Source organism: Theropithecus gelada, chromosome 3 (assembly GCF_003255815.1).
Source record: "Theropithecus gelada isolate Dixy chromosome 3, Tgel_1.0, whole genome shotgun sequence".
NCBI classification, from domain to species: Eukaryota; Metazoa; Chordata; class Mammalia; order Primates; family Cercopithecidae; genus Theropithecus; species Theropithecus gelada.
Genome location: NC_037670.1, coordinates 156562438 through 156585317, shown reverse-complemented (window position 1 = coordinate 156585317; position 22880 = coordinate 156562438). Strand labels below are relative to the sequence as shown.

The 22880-nt window shown below is 49.6% G+C and overlaps 1 protein-coding gene across 2 annotated transcripts in view; it reads left to right on the top strand.

Moving 5' to 3' along the window:
- The window catches only part of PLXNA4 (plexin A4), a 519820-nt gene extending 497219 nt beyond the window's left edge, over nt 1–22601 (top strand). For both annotated transcript variants that reach the window (XM_025379046.1, XM_025379047.1), the window contains 4 exons: nt 251–420; nt 4887–5099; nt 12651–12801; nt 15463–22601. In XM_025379046.1, coding sequence (XP_025234831.1) covers nt 251–420; nt 4887–5099; nt 12651–12801; nt 15463–15558 — 630 coding nt within the window. In that variant the 3' untranslated portion in view covers nt 15559–22601. The remainder of the gene's footprint in view (nt 1–250; nt 421–4886; nt 5100–12650; nt 12802–15462) is intronic.
- Nucleotides 22602–22880: the final 279 nt, after the last annotated feature.

Sequence of the window (22880 nt, the reverse complement as noted above, 5' to 3'; positions counted from 1 at the left end):
TTGTTGGCAGAGGAAGCCTTACGTAGGTCCAGTCATCAGTGTTATATCTCTTTTCCTTGTGCAGGGGAAATTTAAAGCTGTTAGAGACAGACGAAATGGGAAAAATGATTTACATGGACTTACCCAATTTCACCCAAGCGGGGTGGACTGTATACCATCCTCCCCTGCCTAGGTCTGTGAGGCAGGTTTTAAAAGCCATCCTCAGAACTACGTGAGTTGAGCTGTGTCTGGACATATCCCACCTCTCCAGGGCACACTGCAGAAGTTTGTGGATGACCTCTTTGAGACCATCTTCAGCACGGCACACCGTGGCTCTGCCCTGCCCCTGGCCATCAAGTACATGTTTGACTTCCTGGATGAGCAGGCTGATAAGCATGGCATTCATGACCCACACGTCCGCCATACCTGGAAGAGCAATTGGTGAGTGAAGGGAGGGCAGGGGGCACATCGGGAGCCCTGAGCCCACCCAGCTTCGAGTCAATGGTGATGGGACTCTGGGCCTCCAGGAGAAGGGCTGGCCAGAGTCTGTTTTCATCAGCAGGGACTCTGAGCAGGCACATTCTCTGGTCCTCCCCATCCACTCTTCCTAGATTTTTGTGCTCATTCCCTCTTTCACTTCCCTCTAGTAAAATCTGTCTGTGCATCTTTCTTTCCTATCACTTAGTCAGTTAACAAACATTTATTGAACCAGCTGAAGAAGCAAGAAATAATATGCCAAATGTCACGGCCAGGACACTCTCCCATCCAAGTACCTCCTGGGTGCCTGTGATTATGCTAGACACTGAGGATCATGAGCTAATCAGACATGGCCCCTGCCCTCAAAGAACTGACAGATGAGGGTGAGAGGCAAGGTAGTGTGGGACAAATACTATGGAAGATGGAGAATGTGTCATGTGCAACCGGATCTTAGAAGGGCAACATCTAACAGTAACTTGCAAGCAGTTTTGAAACACACCTAGGAAACAACCAGGTGAACAAAGGGCATTCGTATTCTGTTCAAGCAGTTACTCTCTTCCCATTACCTCCTTTTCCAAGTTCTGTGTGGTGAAGAGACCTGCCCTTAACCACTATGTCTTCCTTTGAGACAACAGGATTCTCCAAGTACTAACTGACACTCTAGGTGTTCTCCCCTATGATCCCCTCTGTCCTTTTAGCATGGAGCATCCTTCCTTTCACTTGTGAGTAATTTGTATTTGAGGTTGAAATTTCAAGAGCTCACATCAGTATTCAGCACTTAGTATGGAACCTTGCGTAAAGCTGGGTCTCAGTAATTATTGATGAGATGCAGGGCCAAGGTGATCTCTGGTTGAGAGCTCTACCTGAGGCAAAGCTGGCTTATCCTTTGTCCCATCAGTTCCAGAACAGCCTCCCTGCAGCTTTTCCATGGTGCCTGTCCCAGGCTCTTCTTCCCCAGATCATTCTTCTGAGGCAGTGTGGGCCTGTTGCCCAGTACTGACAACTGCTAGGATGGGCAAGGCATTAGAGCTCAGCCAAGCACCCTGGCACCTAGCCCCAGGCCCCAAAGCAATGCACAGATGAAGGCAGAAGTCAGACTTTGGTACCAAAACTGTGTTAGGTATAGTATGCTCTGGCTCCTCATCCTCTTCACCGGGAGAAGAGACTATCCCTGCTGAATATGAAAAACCAGGCAGGAACCAAGGTTGAGACCACAGAACTGAAGCGTGGGGTTTGCTCCCACATTAACTCCTGGTGAGAGAAGACCTTCATGCTGGGGTTCTTCCAAACTTTCTCAAATAAGACTCAAAAATCTAGGTTGCTCACTCAGTGTAGCAAAACTGGGTGATGCGATTTCCTCCTTTGAAAGTTGTGCTGGGTCTAATATCTCCCAGGACCTGCCTCTAGGTAAGATGCGTTTAACTCTCCTAGACTTCTAGACTTCTTGGCATGACTACTGGGAGCTGTTTGGTGGGGCATGTCCCCAGCCTACCAATCTGCTTCTGTCAGTGAGTCTTCCTACTTACTGCCTCCATTGAATGTTAACAGCCTTCAGAAGATTTAAAAAAATGCTCTGCCCAGAACTTCTCTTGGTCCTAGCTGGAGAAAGTTGGGTATTTCTAAACATTTCTATCTGCTTTTAGTAGCACATTGCAGGAATATCACCTACAATGGTATCCAAACCATTTGTTTTCACCCAGTCCCTCCTGCTGCGGTGAGGACACCTCCAGGGGTGCCATAATGTCCTTGGAGTAGAGCCAAATCCTTGGATCCCAGCTCTTCCAAGTACTCAGGTCTGAGCAAAGGACACCCCAGGAAGTAGACAGTCCTGCTAGGCTCAAGTTCTCCCATCAAAGGACACTTTCCCCCAACCCTGACTTGATCTGTTGCTATGCTGAGCAAGACACATTAAGTCTGGGAATTTTAAGATCTGCATATTGACTTGGAGTTAATTGTCTCTGATTGAAAGGTGATTATTTTTTTATTCCTGGCCCAAGGTGTAACCCACCCTCTCCCGACCCTCTTCTTCCACAGTTCCCTACCTCTTCTCTTTTAAATAAACCTCCTGCTCATTTAGCCTGAGTGGCTGCAATCAACCAGAGATTAGTGCCACCACTAATGTTAATAATATGCTAATATTTCATTAGGCGGGAGCCTTGGGTGAGTGCTGTGGCTTCCCTGTTTGCTGTACCTGTCAGCAAAACTGGCTTGAGGACCAGGGAGCATAGGGGAGAAAAAACCAGCAGAGCAAATGTGGACTCCCAGAGTCCCTATTCCTGGGTGCAACTTCTGGAACAACAGGAAGATATGAACAGAGACTTCATTAGCTGAGAAGTCGTGAGTCCTCCATTCAGGGCTCTCACCCCAGCTGTCAGGAAGCCTGGGCAGCTGGAGTGACCCCTGCTTTCACCTGGGTGTTGTGGCTCTGTGAGTTTTTCTGGACACCATCCCATTATTTCCTATTAGGAATTTCCAGGGATGAAGCAAACACCGCCAAACATTGTCAGACCTCAATGCTGCCTGCCTGAGTCCCGCCCTGCACACTTTGTAGGAACTTAATAGATCCTTGTCGACTGATTGGCAGTCTTGAACATTAGGTTTTCCTGTATTAATAGCATTTGTTATTTGTACCTGCTGGCTGCTGGGAGATAGAGCAAGTATAGAAATATTGTACTGGTTCTATTGAAATGATGTAATTCAAAGAGTTTAAGTTCTAAGAAGCAAGCCAAGCACATAATTAACATTCTAACTATTACCATCAGTGAGAACAACAACCAAAACAACAATAAAGCATCAGGGGAAATGGCAGGAGGCAGAGGTGGGAGCAGAGGGAAGGAAGTAAGCAATCCCTTGCATGGTGCCTAGTCCTCTTTCCCACCTGCGTCCCAGCAGGCTGGTTGGAAGCCATAGGATTAGAGCCCACAGGGATGGCTACAGCCAAAAGGGGCAGAAGGCAGTTTCTCCTAGTGTCCCAGGATTGGGACATTTTAAGCAACAGGTTAACAATAGCAGACTGCAGGGCACACTTTTCCCTCTTTGTCTTTGTTGATGCAGATTTCCTGTGTGCAACCCATCCTCCACCCCATTCCTCCAGGCCTCACCCTGCTAAGAAACACACAGGCCTGGCACGGTAGCTCACGCCTTGTAATCCCAACACTTCGGGACGCCGAGGTGGGCAGATCAACTGAGATCAGGAGTTCAAGATCAGCCTGGCCAACATGATGAAACCCCATGTATACTAAAAATATAAAAATTAGCCGAGTGTGGTGATGGGTGATTGTAGTCCCAGCTACTCAGGAGGCTGAGGCAGAAGAATCATTTGAACCCGGGAGGCTGAGGTTGCAATGAGCTGAGATCGCCCTACTGCACTCCAGCCTGGGTGACAGAGCAAAACTCCATCAAAAGAAAGAGAGAGAGAGAGAGAGAGAGAGAGAGAGAGAGAGAGAAAGAGAAGGCAAGGCAAGGCAGAGCAGGGCAGGGCAAGAGAAGGGAAGAAAGAGAAGGAAAGAAATAAAGACTTACACAAGTTTTAAAACTCCCACCATCAAGTGCCCCCTTTATGAAGGCATTCTGGACACGGCCTTCTGGGTAGACTTGATGATTCCCTTGGTCCCATGTTGGACCCTACACATCTCTGGTCCTAGCACCAACAGTCCTCCCGGCATGTAGTCGGTTTCAAGTCTGCCTTTCCATGAACCCATCACAATGCAGGCTTCTTGAGGGCAGAGGATGTGTCTCATTCATCACTGTATCCCCAATTGCAAGCACAGTTCCTGGTGGGCAGGAGGTGCCAACCGGCAGAAGCAGGGAAGGGAAGGAGGGAATACGATGGGGCTCATGAGGTGGGTGAATGTGGGTTTTCAAGCATGCCAGCTTAGAAATGAAAAATCAGTCAGCTACACTGTACTTCTCAGCCCCAGTAGGAGTAGGCTGAGAGGCCCAGGCAGGGAGGAAGGGTGTGACTTCTGCCAAGTCATACAGTAGATGGCAGAGCGTCAGATACGAAGCCTAGATTCCAAGCAATTCCTTAAAGTTTGCCAACTGGATACTCTTGTATCAGGCTTAGGAGCAGACAGACAGAGTTAGAAATTCCACTTTATAGCACACATCAAAGCTGCCTTTTAGGCCAAAGGGAAGATGATGAGCCCTGCCACCAAGGCTGGGTATCAAGTCCTCTCAAATACCTACCAAGATTATATCTCCGGATGAATTATTCAGCCTTGGCAGTTCTCAGTTTCTTGGAAGGTAAATTGGGGCCCTGCAGACCTGCCTTATCTCCCTTCCTGGGCACATCCCGTCCCCAGCATAGAGAAGGCTCTTAAGTTCTATTAGTTCCCCAGGCTTCTCTCCTTCTCCAGAGTCCCCTCCTACCCACGCTGCAGCCCCACTGCGCCATCTCCCCTGACTGTCTGCCTCTTCCTTCCACGCAGCCTGCCCCTGCGGTTTTGGGTCAACATGATCAAGAACCCGCAGTTTGTGTTTGACATCCATAAAAACAGCATCACAGACGCCTGCCTCTCTGTGGTGGCTCAGACCTTCATGGACTCTTGCTCCACGTCAGAGCACCGGCTGGGCAAGGACTCGCCCTCCAACAAGCTGCTGTATGCCAAGGACATCCCCAGCTACAAGAACTGGGTGGAGAGGTGAGTGCTGGGTCACGGAGCCAAGTCAGGGCCCCTTGCTGGAGCTAGCAGCTTCCTCCACAAAAGGTTCCTTCCCCATCAAAAACCAGCTGTGCTTCCAGATGAGTCATTCACAAAGCCTGATCCTGCCACTGCAACACCCACACCCCCACGTCCCAGTGCTCCTGTCCCCTGAAACCAGAATAGGAAAACTTGGCCGGAGGTTGCCATGATAGCTCAGCTTCCCTGGATAACAGGCCCTGGAGCCTAGTGGCTGAAATGCCTTCTAGGCCCAGAGAGGAGATGTGCTCCTAGTTCTAATCTTCACCTCCCACTCCCCAAAAAATAAATAAAAACTGTCATCATAAGACTTCAAGGGGCCAGACTACATCATTACAGCAGAAAAGGCTGGAGGCCTCTACCCATCTGCTCCCGTCTGGCTGGCAGTTCCCAGCATTCTGTGGGGATGTTTTTGTCACTGTCTGAACAGCTTCTCACTCAGCCCCTTGCCTCTCACGTGAGCTCTTAATGCCCTGGGTCTTGCAGTGTTGTGATCAAATCCCAGTGTCCTGCAGAGCTCTCGTGACTGAAGGTCCCCCTGTGAGCTGCAGGGCTGGGCTCCTCCTAGGGTGGCGCTGACTCATGGTAAAGAAGGTTAATGGTTTGTCTGAGCCACATCAGCTCCATACGCCAAGCACCTGAACTAAGCAACCAGCTGAAGCTTTATTTATTCATCACAGCAGCCCTGTACTAGGGAGAGGACAGGAACTGTAAGCTCCTTTTTATGCCATGAAGGTGAAGAAATGTACATGCAGAATGGCTAAGTAATCTGCCCAAGGTGACTTAAGGGACCAAGATGAAACTAGATCCCAAACCTCTTAGCTGACTCCCAAATAACCTTCCTACCTCTTTGCATTACTTTCAGACAGGACCTCTGCCAACCCGTATGGTGCCTCTGTATGGTTTAAGAAAGATACCCCTTCCTACAGAATGAGGTAGCCCCACACCGAGTGTGTTTGCTGAGTGTTGGGCTTTGTCAGCCCCAGCTCGTCCTCTTGTCCAAGTATCTTTGTGCAGTGAGTAACCTGCACAACTCTACATGGCTGTCCTGCATTTAGACTTTCTCTTTATTCCAAGTAGCTTACATATAAGAAACCTAGAGGGAAGCTCAGATTTGGTGCCTTTTTGAAGAGTAAAAGAGTTCAGAAGATGTGCTTGACTTGGTGACAAAATGTACTTTATCATTTTGCCTATGATAGAGACAGCCTCTGTCTTTATACTTGAAAATTGCCTTCCCTTATAAAAAGGAAATAACTAAGAGGGAGTAGAGTCCTGGCCACCTCAGTGCATTAGTGTCACTGAAAGGGTTTGATTTTGTTTTTCCCTGTCCCCTCTGCCCTGTACCCTCTCCTCCTTTCCTACTGAGGCAGGTGGTGGACATGCCACCTCGGCTGTCCAAAAGGAAACTAACTCTTTTGTCCTAGTGTCTGATTATGTCTGAGTCATCTAGACGTGTTCTTACCTCCTGCTACATAGACAGTGGCTCACTCTTCCAACAATAGAGCTGCCAGGACCGGGCCCTCCAGCCCCTTCCGTGTGGGCAGCCAATTCTTTGGCAGGGAGAGGGGAAAGAGGCAGCAGTGGGCTGTTGGTCATCCCTGTGCTACAGTGTCATTGTGATAGTGCCCCAGGTGGGGAGGGGGGAACCAGGGTTGTGAAGGGCTGGGAACATTTGTGAAGTGTCTGCATAAAGGACACTTCCCAGAAACAGGCTGCGTAGTCAGAGCTGAAGCTCATGCATGCATGGGCCGAGGAAGTAGTCTCCTTTCTGCTTGGTGCTCAATGAGATTTGTGCCATGCAGCTGCTGCAGGTCACAAGTAAACTCAGTCCATTGGGTTATTTTTAGGAGTGATTTGATGGTTTCCATTTCTTATCCCACTCGTTTCTTAGCAACCACTGACACTGAAGAAAGTCATTCACTTACTTGAGGCCCCAAATCTTTTCTCCTTTCGGGGACCAGGGTACAAAGATAGACAGATCAAGAAAACAGCATGGACAGGGCTAAAGTCAAGCCCAGAGGGCTTCTTCACTCGGTGATGGAGGGACAAGTCCACTCCCATTCGCAGAGGACGTATCCTCCGAGCTTGTCTGGCTCCCTCGAGGGGAAAGTAAAGTCTGGCAGGGCAGACCTCACTTGGTACCACAGCACACCTGATCTCCCACTTCCCCATTCCAAGGACATTGACAGCCTGCAGCTGAGGATGATGGTAGAGTGACCTGGCCACGGCTTGTTCACTTCTGAATCTGCTCGCCTGCTGTTGGTCAAATGGAGACAGTCCTCCCAGGACTGGAACTTAGAGGCTCACTGCTGTGGAGTGTGCCCTGCATGTATTTGGGGAAGGCTTTCTGTACCATCACAACTGAAAAATAGGGCTTACCCTGCCTTGTCCTCTCTTCAGAGCAGGTGAAAAAGGGAAGCATATAAATTCAGGAAGCCTCAATAACTCTTGGTTGAACAGCATAGATGATTCTGCCAGTATGTTGAGTCTTCTAGAAATTCTTTATCTAGCCTCTCACTCATCTTTTCATCTGTCTTCCCACCCATCCCCGACTCATCCTTCCATCTAGTCTCCCACCAGTCTTCCCACCTGTCCTCTCATCCATCTTTGAGCCCATCCTCCCACCCATCCTCTCACCCATCCTCTCACCATCCTCCCACCATGCTCCCATCTGCCCTCCCTTCTCTCCTCTCACTCATTCTGTTACCCATCCTCTAACCCATCCTCCTGTCTGTCCTCCCATCCATCCTCCCACCTGCCCTCCCTTCTCTCCTCTCACTCATTCTCTTACCCATCTTCTGACCCATCCTCCTGCCTGTCCTCCCATCCATCCTCCCACCTGCCCTCCCTTCTCTCCTGTCACTCATTCTCTTACCCATCCTCTGACCCATCCTCCTGTGTGTCCTCCCATCCATCCTCCCACCTGTTCTCGCTCCTGTCCTGCCATCTATTTTTCCATCTCTTCTCCCATCTCTCCTCCCACCCATCCTTCTACCTGTCTTCCCTCCCACCATCTCCCCATCCATCCTCCCCTCCCATTCCTGCCTCCAAGTATCTTGTAATAATGGTGGTTTGTAGACCCGCTGTGGATTCCCAGTATTTACTCCCCTCGTATAAGAATTTGAATTTTGCTGTGGCCAAATCTGGAAAAGGGGAGGAGTCTCTTGGTTTCCAATTAGCAGTTAACTGCTACCCTCATCTTACAGATGAAACCCAACAGTGTCATCACCATGAAATGGTGTGTTGTGATCAGTTGTAGTTTTTGTGTCATTACCAGTAGCAATACATTGCACACTTTAGCAGTGATTTTCTCCAATTTTAACTTGGAAGAGTTGAAAAGTCATTCTTGCAGCAACATTGGCCTCACTCACTTGCCATCAGTCAGCTTTTAAGAAGTAAGTATAATGGAGTCGCAGCAGGCCACTGGGATTTGGACTAGAGTGTGCCACACATTTGAATGTCATCTATCATGTGTGTCACGGCACGAAAAAGGTTAAGAATTTTAAATATTTAAATATGCCTCCTATGGAAACCATCCAGTCAAATACATAAAATGGTGACAGCTCGCCCTGGGAGCAATACTAGAGGTGAGATATAGACATTTCATTAACATATTCATTAATTCATGGGTCAAACATTAATGGTATCCATCATGAGTGAGTTGGGTACTTGAAATGCATTGAACTTGACCCTTTCTTTGCAGCTCCTGTGGTCGGGGAGGCCACACAGACAGATGCTCAGCAGACCCCACGAGCATCATAGTGGGTAACTCAGGGTGTGGGGCCTCTTTCTGCTGGGCCCAGAGAGACCCTCCCCTGATTCACAGAGGAAAAGACTTTTGTGCGGGTTCTTGAAAGGCACATATTGGGGATATCAGAGCATCAGGCTGGAAATATCTTTCACTCCTACATCTTCATCCTCAAGGTGTATGGAGGGATGCCAACACTGTGTTCTTTCCAAAGAGTTTAGGGCACTGGAGACCATCTTCCCAATCACTACAGACCTATCCTAAAGGCAGGTATTAGATACTCACGGTCACTCTCTGGGCCCAGGATTTCTGCTGGCATCCCACTACCCCATAGAAATCCACAGACTAGGACCCTAGGACCCTGCAGCCAACAGTGGAGGATGCAGCTCTGTGGGGTGTTGATCTTTATGGCCTCTCCCAGAGGCCTGATGTTGGGACCTCAGGGGTGCTGGCCTCCTCCCTGCTGTGAGCAGGTCAGCAAAGAGAACCAGGGAAGGCCAGTGGTGGGACCAGCTCCTTCTTAGCCGGTCAGGCTTGGGGCAGCTCGGAGGGGTCCTGAAGGACTTCCTGGAGATGGGCTCACCTGCAGGCAGAACGCCCACAGGAGCGAGTTCAAGCACAGGGTCCCAGGCTCCCTTTTCCCTTCCTCAATGCACAGCCAGCAGATGAGAATGCTTGTTTAAAGTTCCTTAACAGGGCTTAATTATGTTCTTCCCAATCCATAAGGCTTCCCAGTGGAGGAGCCCAGCACAGGGGCCAGCACAACAGGAGCGAGAAGGAAGCAAGGTTCACCCGGCAGAGGTAGTACCACATGAGTCGGCATCAGGCACAAGGTGCTTGCTAGGGAGTGGGAGTGGGGGAGCAGGAGGGGTCAAGGCAGCATTGGCAAAGCCCTGCAGAGAAGAGGGGACCACTTAGCAGCAGGCAGGCTTGGGATCAAAAACAGGGTAGACTGTCAGCAAGACTTAAGCCCCACACCCACAGATATTGGGCTGTCAGTGGCCACTCAGCTCAGCTGATTTAGAACTTGCTGAAGATGAGGTCATGCAGTTGGCCCACCTGTCACTAGTGTGTGGCCACAGACATGCCCTGGTTTGATCCAGCCTCCCCAGTGCAAAGGCGACAGGAAAGAGACAGGAGCTGCCCAGCAAGGACCTGACCTCACAGAGAGGATGACATATTCAGGAGAGGCACGTCACCCAGTACCTCTAGATGAGATGGTCAGGGCCCCAGCCCTGTCCTATCCTACTCTCAACTCCCTGCCCTCCACCCCAGCTGCTCTCTCTGTCTTTCTCACACACACATATATACTTGTAGATATTCTCTTTGGGGAAATGGATAGGGCTTTTAGTGCGCTGCCATGAGGCAAGCCGCTGTGAAGGCACAGAGCGCTGGGCTTCTGTTGTTTCCCCTAGCGATGGTCCCTTCACTGCAGACACGGTGGCCCCTAACCTAGGATTCCTTACACCTCAGGGACTATAAAGGCAGCAAGAAGGTCCCTGGCACTGTTTGCAAAAAGCCTGACAGAGCCGCCTGCCTACTGTGATAGGTTCCGCAGCTGGTGAGAGAAATAACAGGAGTCTTTGCTTTTGGTGACGGTTATGTCCTTTCCACGGGAACCTGGGTTTTTCACCTGGTCAGTGGCTCTGATTGTGTACAGGTGACAGAGTATACCTGTCTGGTGGAAGCTTGGAACTCAGCTGAGTTACCAGAGTTGCATGGCTGGCTGCTGGCCATGGTACCAAAAGTGAGTAAGGTTATTCGTTCATACTTTTTACCAATACAGCCTGTGAAGATAGCCCTTTACTTGACAAACATATCTTGCTTGGTAGACATGGGATCCCTAAGGGGACAGTGACACAAATCTCCTTGGGAATGGCAAGGTTGGGAGCTACTACTGAAATCTCTGGTCTCCCACTATAAAATGGAACATTGGCATTTATTGCATTCCAGAAATGGTGACAGTGAATCGAGTCTTGCAGTAATTGTGTACCTGGAATGTCATTAAATTACTCAGAGCCCTGTGTCCTAAGGTACCTGAGGATGTGTTTTGGGGCGGGTGATAGGCCTTGAAGAGAACAGGCTCTTCTGGGGATGGAGCAAAGAAAGCAAAATGAAACAGGAAGGGGTACTGGGCCCTGGGGGTTCTGAAGGTGGAAGAGGGGCGGGGAATGGAAGAAGATGTGAAGGATGGAAATCCAAATGAGACGGGGGCAGGGCGGCCTCTCTGAGTAGCCAGGCTGCTCTGAGAAAGGCCATGTTATTACACCCTTGGCCTTGTTGCCTGTCTCAGGCTCCTGCCCAGCCAGAATGCTGCCAGTTCAACAAAGCAGTTGGCAAAATGTCTGGTATGTGGCCAGTGGAGTCCCTTCTGACCAGCCCCTTCCCTTGCCAGGGAGCACAGCTGTCATCTTCCCTCTGCCTCCCCATTTTTCAGACAGAACAACAGATCTGCAATCCCAGTACCACTCAGTGCAGGGAAGCCATTCCAGCCCTCACTAGCCCAGGGATGCTGTGGGGCAAATTGAGCTGTCATTCCATTGCAGGCCCTTGAGCTGATGACTGGGACAGTACAGGAAAACCATCTCTGCCAGTCTTCACCCACCTCCTGGGCACTGATGGGAACAGTTGGAGGTCAGGGAAACAGCACAAGCCTGATGGGGTCCGGGTTGGAGAAGTGAAGGATAGGGCTGGGGTTCAGGGGGAGACTGTCCCAGAGCCTCTGACCAAGATTCGAGTTCTGAGAACTCCCAGGGTCTGCCACTGTCACCAATGCTTGTGCAACCCTGAGAGTGAGTGTCTTTCCTTAAACTTGGTGCCTAGGTGCCTTGCTTGATGCACCCTAATCCCTGCCCTGGAGACTGTCCTCCCCCATCCCCTCTGATCCTAGGTTTTAGGTTTACTTTCTACAGCATGGCAGCCACAGGGACTTGGCATGGGCTGGATTGGGCTAGGCTGAGCCGGGCCACCACAGGGCTTTGAGGTTTATGATGCCCCCCATCATTGTCGTTACCTCTTCTCTTTTATGCAGTCCACAAGCCCAAAAGTGCATAGGAGAGGGTGAGAAGTGGCTGTCTTTGGGGGCACTGAGGCCTTTCAGTTCCTCATTAAGAAACGGCACAACTCCCCTCTGGCGGGGGAGTTGGGGTTTGGTGCATAAAATGTCAAATTGCAGAAATTAAAAATGTAAATGCTGGCATCTAATTAACCAGTTGACAGCAGTGCACAGCTGCAAGTGACAGTGACTGATTGCCTTCTGCCAGTCTCTCCCCTAGCAGCCTCAGCGCTGCCTCCTCCCATTGAGCCCCCAGAGAGCGGAGGACATCAGAGAAAAGCAACCGCTTCGAAGAGCCTTCAGGCCCTGCTGGAGGAGATCCCTTGCATCTGTGGAAGGGGTGTTAGAGAAACTCAAGACAGCCTAGACCTCTCTGTGTGGTAGCTGAGAGCAAAGAGCATGCCCGAGGTTGGGCCCCTCTGGCTCTCGGTTCCTCTCCTGTCTGCCCTTAGACAATGTCTTGGCCACTCCCCAAATCCCTTCCCTCTATGCCTCGTGCATCCAGAGCTGTAGAGGGCTCTTCCTGGTTTGGACCCAGCAACCCAGATGAGAGAGAGACCACAGTGGTCCCCAGGTGGTCACAGTGCAGGTACCCACTACCTGGAGTGCACGCTGAGCTCATGGACCCAGACACGGTGCTGGGAGCATCCATCTCTCCTCTACTCTGAATGCATGACTCCAGCTTCTCCCTACTTCCATCCCTCCACAGGTATTACTCTGACATAGGGAAGATGCCAGCCATCAGCGACCAAGACATGAACGCATACCTAGCTGAGCAGTCCCGGATGCACATGAATGAGTTCAACACCATGAGTGCACTCTCAGAGATCTTCTCCTATGTGGGCAAATACAGCGAAGAGGTGAGCTTTGCCCTGCTCCAGGCCCATTGGGATGGAAGGGGGGCAGAGAATGAAGACAACCCTGCGTGCCTCCATGTAAGAGAACATTGCCACAGACACCTCCACCTCTGCTGGGGGAACCACCACTGAGGACTTGGGGCTGTATTCCAAAGGCTGGAATGCTAGAAACCCTCCATCCCATAAATTCTGCATTCATCCCTGTGCTTCTTAGATATATAAATAAGTACCTATTTCTTTTATATTGTCTTTTTTAATTCTTATTTTCTCTCCAGTATTTCTTCTTTTTTATGTTTTCCACATCTCTCTGTGATCTAACTCTCTTTAAACAGGCACCTCCCCACTCCTATGGGCAGGCTATATGGAATGGCATGGTATGGTATGATATGGTGCAGACTCGAATAGGAACAGAATAGACTAGAAATGAAACAGAAGTGAGTCAAAACAGAATGGAATAGAATAGAAGAGAACAGGATGGAATAGAATAGAATAGAATAGAATAGAATAGAATAGAATAGAATAGAATAGCCCAGCACTTTGGGAGGCCGAGACGGGCAGATCACGAGGTCAGGAGATCGAGACCATCCTGGCTAACACGGTGAAACCCCGTCTCTACTAAAAAATACAAAAAACTAGCCGGGCGAAGTGGCGGGTGCCTGTAGTCCCAGCTACTCGGGAGGCTGAGGCAGGAGAATGGCGTGAACCCGAGAGGAGGAGCTTGCAGTGAGCTGAGATCCGGCCACTGCACTCCAGCCTGGGTGACAGAGACAGACTCCGTCTCAAAAAAAAAAAAAAAAAAAAAAAAAGAATAGAACAGAACAGGAGAAATATAATGTATTTTTCATTGTTGTGTTCCCTCACTGGAAAATCCCACCTGGGGTCATTGCCACTATAGACAAGGCCTTCTTTCTGGCCAGTGCCATGGTGCTATGGAAGTTTTCTTGGCTATGCATGGAGTCAGGAGCAGCTTGGAGAGAGAGGACCCTCAGACATCTTCTTGTCAGCCCAGGAAGCCCAGGAAGGGAGCAGCCCAGGAAGACACAGGCATGTTCAGGGGCATACACAGCACTGCTGGGTAAGAGGAGGCCTGTCTTCCTGGGCTTCTAGTCAGCTCTCTTGCCCTGGGCCTGGCCATCCTTGGAATCCAAATTCCCTGCATCTGAGCAGCAGCATAGCCACCTTCTCTGAGTGGAGGGTAGTAAGAGAAGCTAAAGCTCATGCCCTGAGTTCTCTATCTCCTCCCATCCTCATTACTTAAGGGAGAGTCCAGGAACCCCTGGTTAAAGAAGCAGACCCAGCAGGCCCAGGGCCTGGAGTCCTGCAGGCCATGAACAGCCTAATTCCGTAGCCCTTAAGTCATGGGAAAGCCAGTGCTGGCTCCGTTAGGGGAGGGACCCTGATGGCAGTCTGCAGCTGAGTACTGGTCTGGGACAGAGTTTTCCCCTGTCTGTGGCAATGCAACGTAATAAGGATGCTGTAGTGTGCACCAGTGTAAGCTTCCAACTGTCTCATCTCAGAAAGGATTCTCTGTTAGTCTGCAAGTACAACTGTCTACCTTGGTGTTTAAATAACCCATCTTTATGAAATGATGGTGTGTACAAATGACAGTTTTTGGCCAGCTCTATCTTGCCTCCCCAATTAAAGAAACATTAACTGGGTCATGAAATCCAAAGCCCTGGGTGCCTCCCTTGAGCCTTCAGCCTCCTTCTCATCCCCTTACCCTCCCTTCTTATCCCTGCCCCCTCAAACAGCAACATCAGTAGGTTCCACCCAATTGTCTAGTGCCTCTGGCAGGGCAGGCCTTGTGTTGAGGGTGCTCACAGATATTATCTGACATCCTGTCCCCTGGAGGTGGATTAGTCATTCCTACATTTAACAGTTGAGGACGTTGAGTGTTCAGATAGGTTACCTGTTTGGCCTCAGATCACCCAGCTAGAAACTGGCAGAGCCTTTACTCAATCCCTCATCTCCTGAGTCTGAGTAAAATTCTAACACATTTTTCATTATGGGCCACAATTGTTGGCTGTCATTGTCCTCTGCTAACTGCCTGCCCTCAGAAAAGGCTTTGGTAGACATTATCCATTAGGTGTTAATGGCCAGGAAAGCTTGTAGTCTTACTCTTCTAGTGATATTTGTTTTTTAACAGGCAAAGTGAAAACAAATGACTTTCTAAATGTAGAATCTGGGGCCCCAGGGAGCTGATGGGGAGGATTTTTATTTCTGTGGGAGGAAGGGTGGGATGTCTTAACATCCATGAAATCACATTCCGGCTCCATGCTGAGCACTACACATTTCCATGGGATATGGAACTAGCTGCTGTCTAACCTGCAGGTAACTGCAGCAACTCGGCACAGGCGTCTTCAGCAGAGTTTCTGCCCTCTGTCTACCATCTTTTGTAGCCAGTAGAATGCACAGTCATTCAGACATGACCATGTGTGCTGGCATCCTGTGCGCACTGCCATGCTGATGCCCACATGCTGTGCCTGCCACACCTTCCCACCCGTGCTGCCCAGGCCTCCTCCTACCCAGCAGTGTCCAGTGTGCCCCTGCACGTGCCTGTGGCTTCCTGGGCTTCTGACCACATCCACACCATCTTTGTGCCTCCTGAGAACACAGACCTATACAGACGAACAAGTAACCTCCCCATTCTTGGCCCTTCCGCAGATCCTTGGACCTCTGGACCATGACGACCAGTGTGGGAAGCAGAAACTGGCTTACAAACTAGAACAAGTCATAACCCTCATGAGCTTAGACAGCTGAGAACCGTCCTTCCAGGGCCGCCCTGGAGGGGGACACACCAAGCCGTGCCTCAGTCTAGATTATCATCTTTACCAAGTGCAAGTTCCGACTGGCATCAGCAGCATCCCCTGAGCAGCGCTGTTTCTTTCTGTCTCTCTCTCTCTGCCTCTTTCTGTTTCTCCCTCCTTCCTGGATCTCTTCTCTTCCAGTTGCTCTGCCAACACAATTGGACCAAGCCACTGACCCTCAGTTAGTCCAAGAATGGCCAGGCCCATGGCAAGGGAACTGACCAGAAGATGTCAGAGGGGCCTATCTCCCCCAGCTGCTCCTGACCCTGTGCATGTCAGCAGCAGGATGAGGAGCCAAGGACAGGGGACGTATCTGTGCTGCTACTTCGCCTTCCACTTTGGCAGCCGCCGCTTCGATCTGAGCCTTGGCCTAGAGAAGAGGCAAGGAAGTAGTTCAGTGTTATCTTCACTGGGAAGACATCGCCTGGCTCTCCGTTCCCATAGTTCCATCTCCAGTGGTTCAGCCAGTGGTCTGATCGCTTTGCAGCTGTGAGGAGAAAAGCCACACCTCCTGCATGTGGCTGGAGCAGGACATGTGTGAGCAGCTGGGAGGTGCTCCTTGAGGCTCCCTCTCCCCCGCTGGGATGGCGTCCAGAGGCTTCCTGTCCTCTTCCAGGTCTCTAGAGGGACCTGCCTGCCCCGCCTGCTCCCCCGCCAGTAGAAAGCCAGGCAGGAGAAAGAATAGCAGTTACATTCCACCATGGAGATGCTCCTAACCTTTTCATCTGAATCCTAGCAGCAGAAATGTAACACAGTGGGGGAGAAAAGGAAAGAGAGTTGCATCTACCCTGGAAGCAGAATTTGTTGTTTTCCATTTACCCCCAAATTCAAATGAGTCACGATCATAATCATAGGTCTAGTCCATTACCAGAGCCCTGAGTGCTGTCAAGAGAAAGCATCTATCTCCACCCTCCTTTGTCACCCTTCATCAAGGGTCAACGTGAAATGCAGAGTGCATCTAGGAGATTCTACCTCCAGCCATCTCCATGGCTCCATCCCCACCATCCTTCCTGAGAACTCCATAGACGGCTGGGGCCAACAGCCTAGTCCCTGTTCCCTCTGCAGAATCTGGTGCCATTGCTATGCAGATGACTTTGTCACTGGGCTGTCCAGACCTCTTTGGGAATGATTTCATCAACATCTCAGCTGTCTCTTTCATCATTCTCCTTCCTCATCTCTTCAGCAGTCATCCTTGAAAGAAACAGACTTAAGCACAGCCTCACAGAGACCACCCAAAATGCCAGCCAACCTCAGCCTCCAGCTTGTCAGGTCTGGGAGGGACAAAGAATCGAGCTGATGGGCCTGGCTGGAATTGAGAAGAGGGACATACAAATGACCTCGGCCTTGGCATCCATCTCCCCATCTGTTCTTACATCTACAGATGCACGATTTTAGCCAGGCAGGCAAATGTGTGCCTAGAAATGGATACCAGGTAAGCTAGAGGATATGGGGAGAAATGGTCTAATGGAGGGTTTTAGGAACCTTTCATCCTAAGGAGACCTTAGGTGCTGTCTGGTCCGGTCTCCCACGCTAAGCAGGAGTCTCTGTTGGCACCTCTGCTCTGGAGTTGTTCACCACTATGGGAGACAAGGAGAAACATCATCTTAGGTGAGGTTAAGGAGAAGGATTCACAGTCTTGCCTTCACTCCCCAAACATCAGACATCGTTCCTCGTCACCCACTCAGAATGAGCCCCACTTGGGGAAGAAACCACACCATCTCCAGCAAAGTCCATGGAGCATCCGGTACTTTTACGAACACTTGCCCCTTTGGATATGAATATGTGCACATGTGTGTGAGCGCATGTGCATGCGTGTGTGTGTCTGCCCCAGGTGTAGGCAGAAAGCGCAAAAGGATTCCTTGTCCTTTGTAGGAGGATTTTTGGTGTTCCCCTTCTCTTTCCCCTTGCTCATCCATTCATCCTGCAGCTTCAGGACATTTCAACCCTTGCTTTCTATGCTGAGAACTGGCGGGTGGAAGGAGAGGTCACTTGTCCATAGGAAATCAGGGTGGTCACCTGCCGAGGCCTGGACCTTGGCACAGGGCATCATGTGACATCGCAAAGGACAGATGGTGGAAAAGACACGAGCAACCTAACAGGAAGAGGAAAATGGGAAACAATGCATTGGAAGAGGAAGAAAAAAATAACCAAAGGTTTTGGCAAGTGCAGTACCAGGTGGAGAAGCTTGGATTTTTCTATCCTTGATCATTTTATTCCCTCCCAAGAAGTTACGGGACCTGGAAGGCCAGAAAGGGTGCATGTGGAAGACGGTCTGAGGAAGTACCTCGGTCACTAAAATATTTTTGCACATATGAAGGGTTGGGGAGGAAAGAGACACGAACATATTTAACACAGATTTGCTGGATGGAAGCTGCGTGTGTGAACGTGTGTATGAGTGAGTGTGTTTTGATTTTTTTTTTTTTTGCACAGTTGAGAAAAAATTGAACAAGCAGAAAAAAAAAAGACTCATAACAGTTCTGCTGAAGCTTTTATTTTTTACCGGATGATTATTGTTATTGTTACTTTCGCGGTACAGGACTTTATTTTTTTCCATGTTTTTGTTATAAGAAAACCTTCAAACACCTCAGAGAAATAGAAAGGTTAGGAAGAAAGAGGAGACAAGGACAGACAAGTTTTCTGGCTGTCCCCATTTCTCCTGGGGAGGGGTTTGACTTTAATTGGTGGGTGGGTTTCTGTCGCTCTGTTTGCTGCAGTCCCCGTGGCCTGCTTGGGGACTGAGAAATCCGAGCCAGGTATCCAGAGCCACAGCCCATCTTGCTTATAAAAATTTTATGTTTCCTTTTGCTGTTTGTTTTCCATTTCTTCCATTTGGATTCTTGTGCACATGTGATATGTTTAAAAGCAAAGACAGGCAACATTGTCAAAAAGCTGTCCTTGCCCCCCCCATCCCCCACCCAAACCTATTTTCCAAACTCCCCCAGGGATCTTCCTCCCCCCATGGCAGAGCAAATATCCAGGGGCTGCCCAGGTGGCTTGCAGGCTCCCAGAGAAAGGAATTGGGCCAACTTGGTCCTGTGGGATGGAGGCCCCCTCACGGCGTCCCTCTAGGCAAAGTTAATTTGTTGAGTCTTGGGCAGAGAGAAGGCGAGAAAAGGCCATCTCCCTCACCTTTCCCTCCACCTTACCCCCTGTACCCTTCCAGGGAAAAAGGTACCAGACTGAGTCATCAAAATCACTGACAAAGTTTAGGTGGGGATTTTGCATGTTGGAGAGAGAAGGGCTTAAGGTAGCAGGGAAGGAGGGGTCTTTGTGGGGTCCTAAATTTTAAGGAACAAGTAGAGGAAGACAAGAAAGAGAGCTGTAGGCTGGTCATTTCTCCCGGGCACGAGTCCCCCAGATGTAGCTTTTGCCCATTCTTTGTCCTTCCCCATAAGGAGAGAGCCTGACAGTTCTTGGTAGCTGCAAATAATAGTGCCACTAAGTGAAGGCAGCCATCGTGCCAGTTACTTCCTCAGGAAAATATTTTCTTGCCTTCTTTCAATATGGTTTTAAATTTGGGGACAGAGGATAACCCAAGTGTCCCACAGGCCAAGGTACGTTCCAATGGCAGCATGACCCCCGCACCCAAAGTCAGCCCCTAGAGCCGCCCCCTTGTGCACCCACAGCCTGGTAAGTGAGCTTGGGTGCTTGCAAGGAGCTACGGGTGAAAGAGAAGTCATTTTAAATAAATCCGAAAGTTTGAGGCAGACTGTCCAGGACTGTTCCCAAAAAGAAGCAGGAGTTACCCACAGGAAAGGTCTCTGACCTGGTCCCCTCAGGCCCAGCTACTTGCGCCCACCAGGAGTGAAGGTTAATGTACTGGCCCAGCATCTCCACCTCCCCCACACAACCAGGTCCCTGGTACCCGTGTCTCCCGTTGCATGTCTGGCTTCTGCCTGTGCTCCTCCTGCCACGAGCATCCTCCCTGTCCCTCCCTGTCTCTCCTACACGCATAGCCTCTGTCCCAGGGCCATTTATCCACTTAGTACAGGAGCTGCTCAGACCTCTCAGCCCAGCCATCTGTGACTGCCCCAGCCCCTTCCCACCCCACCCAAAGCTGCCTTCCTGGCTGTGGGGGCTCCCTCATCTGGTCAAGGCCCTATGGGTCCCCATCTGAGGATCCACAAGTAATGACTTCCCAAATGACCTCTACTGCAAGAGGCATCCTCACCACTGTTTCCAGAGCCGTGAACGATGCTGTGATGAGCCCAGGTCTCAGCACCACCCTCTGTGACCTAAAAAGAAAAGCTCAATTTCCATCTGTCATCTTTCCCAGGACCAAGGGGACACAGTAATGTGAAGTCAAATACTTAACCGAGCGTAGGGCCAGTATTATCAATCAAGGACAAACCTCCCATCTCACAGACAGCTGAGCAGTGAGGGAAAGACAGACACAGGTAGGAAGGTGCTCTGCAGGCACAAGGCCCAGAGGTGCTCCTCTCCGGGAACTTCCCCTGCTCCTTCCAGGAACAGTGACCCCAGTGAGCAGCCCCAGCCAACTCTTCAAGGCCATCAAGGGGTCTTTCCGTGAATGACTCACCTTCAGGAGCTCAGCTGACCCCCAGAGAAGACCCACCCCAGGCAGCTCAGTGCCCTGGCTTCTCCCCACGCCCCAAATTCCCCCAGCCATCCCTCCTGGTCCTTGTCTACATCAAGGGCCTCTTCCCCTCTTCCTGCCAGCTCTCAGGACAGGTGACTGGGAGGACTTGACCCCTCAGCCTCTTCCTTTAAAAAACAAAACTGTGGGCCATTTATTTAGGATTTTGGAGTTGTTTGGTTTTTGTTTGTATATTTTAAGAGTTTGAGAGTAAGAAGGGAGCCCTGCTATGGATGTTAAGTCCAAATTACTTGGTTGGTGGGAGCAAAACCCATGACTTACAAGGGGATGAGGAGAACCTCAGAGGACAGGAAGAGCCTCCCACACTAAAGGAAAAAAAAAAAAATGGGTCAGGACATTCCCTGGATGAGGACAATGCTAGGGGTGGCATCTCGCATGGCTGCTGCTATTCCTGGTGCTTCCCCACACATTTGACAGATGGAGTCTTTCTCCTCCCTCCTCCCGCCACCTCACCCTACAGGCATTCTCTGTATAGGAAACAAGAGCCTTGTTTTATAGAGTGGGGGACTGAGACACAGCCCCAGGTAACACTGACACAGCTCTCGAGAGAGGCTGGGACACTCTGCAAACCTCTCCTCATGGTGCTGAGGGTGGCATGCTCTCGACAGAAAACCTAAATGACCACTCCTCTCATTTGGAAGGTAATTCACTGTAGTAAAAGTTTCAGACATGCAAGAGAGAGGTTTTTTAATACTATAAATTTTTGCTCCCCCATAAAATTATTTTTTTATTAGAGGGAGTATCCAAGTTGTAAAAATACATAGAATTTTTGGGTTGTAAAAGAAATACATACTCATTAGGATCCCAATTAAATTCCTTGAGTAGACTGGTGACTACCAGAAAGCAAAGCAAAGCAAAGTTAAACAAAACGAAACAAAATCCTTCATATACAAAAAGAACTTTGTTTGTATTGGCAGAGGTAGTGAGGTAGGCTGAAAATCCTGGGTTGGGGGAACCTCACCCCCTTTGATGTCTATGCTTGGCTCTCTGGGCTGCCCCTGGTACTGCTGAATCCTATACATCTCTTATTAGCTTTCCTCAGACTTTAGGGAGGCTCTGTTAGGGATGGGTCATGGGAAGACCCAAGTTTTCCCTCTGCCAGGATTGCAAAAGTAAGTAGACTTGGTCTATGCAGCTCATCTTCCACCAATTTCTTTATGTGGAATTAGAACTTCCTTTGTTAGTATCTTTGATCTTTTGACTCAAGCACATTTTGGAAGGGCTCCCTTACAAGAGTAGAATTTAAAACAGAGGATACAGTTAAAGAGCAACCCAAAGGGCACTTAAGAAACTGAGACCACTTCACCAAACAGGACTAAGGAACGCTTTCGTGCACAGAGGTCAGTCGCAATCCAGGCACAGGATGAAGATGGGATACACCTGCTCATCTTCTCGCCTCCTTCCCTCTCCCTCCCCAACGTTCTCGTTAGCTTCTTGGCTTGCTAGACCTTCTGTTCTTTAAAATGAAAAGCTAGCTTACCTCAAATAATCTTGTTTCCATTTGGAAACCAATGATTTTGTGTTTTAGAACGGACGGCCCTCCCCTCACCACTCCCTACCTTGGCCTGGTGTCCTTGAGACATGCCGTCTTTGCTTAGTTGTGTGTTGGCTGCTTTGAGCAGGAACAAGGCCCCCAGGCCCCGAGGTGGGAAGGAAGGATTGGATGCTGCTGCCCTCCTCCCCACTTTAGCATGTAGGGGCCAGTCCACCTCTTCCAGCAGGGTCCTGCCGAGTTACCGTAGCAACTAGCAACTCCAGGGTACCGCAACAGACAATGGCTCAGTGAGCCGACATGTGGGGGTGATGCAGGGGTTTTGGCCCGGCCAGATGACCCAGAGTTGAGCTTCAAATGCTAGAGGAGAAGGGAAGAAACAGGATGGATGGGTGATTTAAGGAACCGGCAGGAGTCTGAGTCACATAGAGAAGCCGCTGAAGGAGTTAGAGCAGGTTATCTCTGTTCCAGTCACCCCCTTCCAGTCCCATCCCACTTCTGTTTCAAACTAAAGCTCCCACCTCGAACACTGGCCCTTTGTTAGAACAAAGCAAAACATATCTTTAGACAACAGTGTTAAAATGAGCCTCAAATATATGTGGATGAGATCTCTAAGAAGAGGGTCTTCTGGTTTTGATTTTTAAAGAAGAGTATCCTAGTAAGATATTAAAAAAAAGATTTAAAAAAGTTTTTAAAAAGGAAACCTATGCTATTTAAATTGGAGCCCAGTTGTAACTTGGTAAAGGCAAGCTTCTGTACCTTTGTTATAATTAATTGTATACCTGTGTATGTAAATATAAGGCATTCCTATTTTGCAGTTCAGAACAAAAAAAAAAAACTTATTTGTAATATAGAATAAAGTTTATTAAAAAATAATAAAAATGCAGTTTGGGATTTTGGGTCCTTCTCTATATGACTGGCTGGGAGGGGCTGGGGGAGAAGGCTGGCTATAAGATGGCAACAGCTTCCAGCATGCAGACACATGTCTGGCACCTTCTCTCTGCAGTTGTGTGACATCTAAACTCAACCGCCAGAGATGCGTCCTTCTACTTAAGACTCTGTTCTCAGTTGCAAGGCAGCCATCCTGAGGTGGCAACACTTCAAGCCAGGGACAGTAAACATGTTACTAGTCAGTGCTGTCAGGAGACAACGCTTTTCTACGCAG